Source organism: Aplysia californica, unplaced genomic scaffold (assembly GCF_000002075.1).
Source record: "Aplysia californica isolate F4 #8 unplaced genomic scaffold, AplCal3.0 scaffold00022, whole genome shotgun sequence".
Classification (NCBI taxonomy): Eukaryota; Metazoa; Mollusca; class Gastropoda; order Aplysiida; family Aplysiidae; genus Aplysia; species Aplysia californica.
The window spans coordinates 286,190-287,051 of NW_004797292.1; the positions used below are offsets into that span (position 1 = coordinate 286,190).

Consider the following 862-nt stretch of genomic DNA (forward strand, 5'->3'; position numbering starts at 1 on the left):
TATAACGGTGAACGCGCACCGGGTGAGAATAGCCAAAAGACTCGCCTGCACTATTCTCACCCCGAGTGAGAATAGAGGTGGCCTTTCATATATTTAATATGGACGTGAGACAAGGATCTGATTAGTGTACTAGATCTAGAATCTAGTACTAGATCTAAATCTAGTGACTACTGTAGATCTAGATATCTAATCTAGAGTAGATCTAGAGTCTAGAATGTAGCGTGAGAGCGAGGGCAAAAAAAAATTCAGATAGAAATCTAGATCTAGATCTAGATCTATCTAGATCTAGATATATCTAGATCTCTAGACCAAGTTGGCATCACCAAGTCCAGGGCAAGGCCAAGTCCAAGATCACAACAACAGTGACAACATGACTTACTTTACTCTTAAAAGAAGAAACAGCGTTCTTCGAAGTAATCGGGTGAGACTCTTTCTCCATGACTAAATATTTCATACACTTGTACACATTCTACTCTCTCTCTCTCTCCCTCTCTGTTGGCACGATATAATTATGTTTCGTGGGACATCCCAACTCCTAACACATCCCAATTCTACACTTTATCCACTCATTCAAGATTTATGAGACAACAACAAGTAGACTGTCAGAACTGTCACACGCATAAAAATCATTAAGTACATGGAATTGCCAGTTAGAATTGTTTACAATCTGCGTCGTCCCTTTCCCTATTTGCCCTTTAATAATTAATAAAAGGTAAGAGGTAAAGGGCCTCTTATTTGAACTGATAAACAAGATCTAGGTCATAGAAGACTAAGGATAGGAAACCCTTTTTAAAAAATTAATTATGCCAGAGGTTGGTGCGGGATGGATAGGACTCTGTCTATGTGTGTGTGTGTGTGTGTG

The 862-nt window shown here is 39.2% G+C and overlaps 1 protein-coding gene across 1 annotated transcript in view; it reads right to left on the reverse strand.

The window, feature by feature from the left end:
• LOC101858908 (gastrula zinc finger protein XlCGF48.2) overlaps positions 1 to 603 on the reverse strand; it is a 16,167-nt gene extending 15,564 nt beyond the window's left edge. The window contains exon 1 of the mRNA XM_005090812.3: positions 380 to 603. Coding sequence (XP_005090869.1) covers positions 380 to 454 — 75 coding nt within the window. The 5' untranslated portion in view covers positions 455 to 603. The remainder of the gene's footprint in view (positions 1 to 379) is intronic.
• Between the last annotated feature and the right edge of the window lie 259 nt (positions 604 to 862).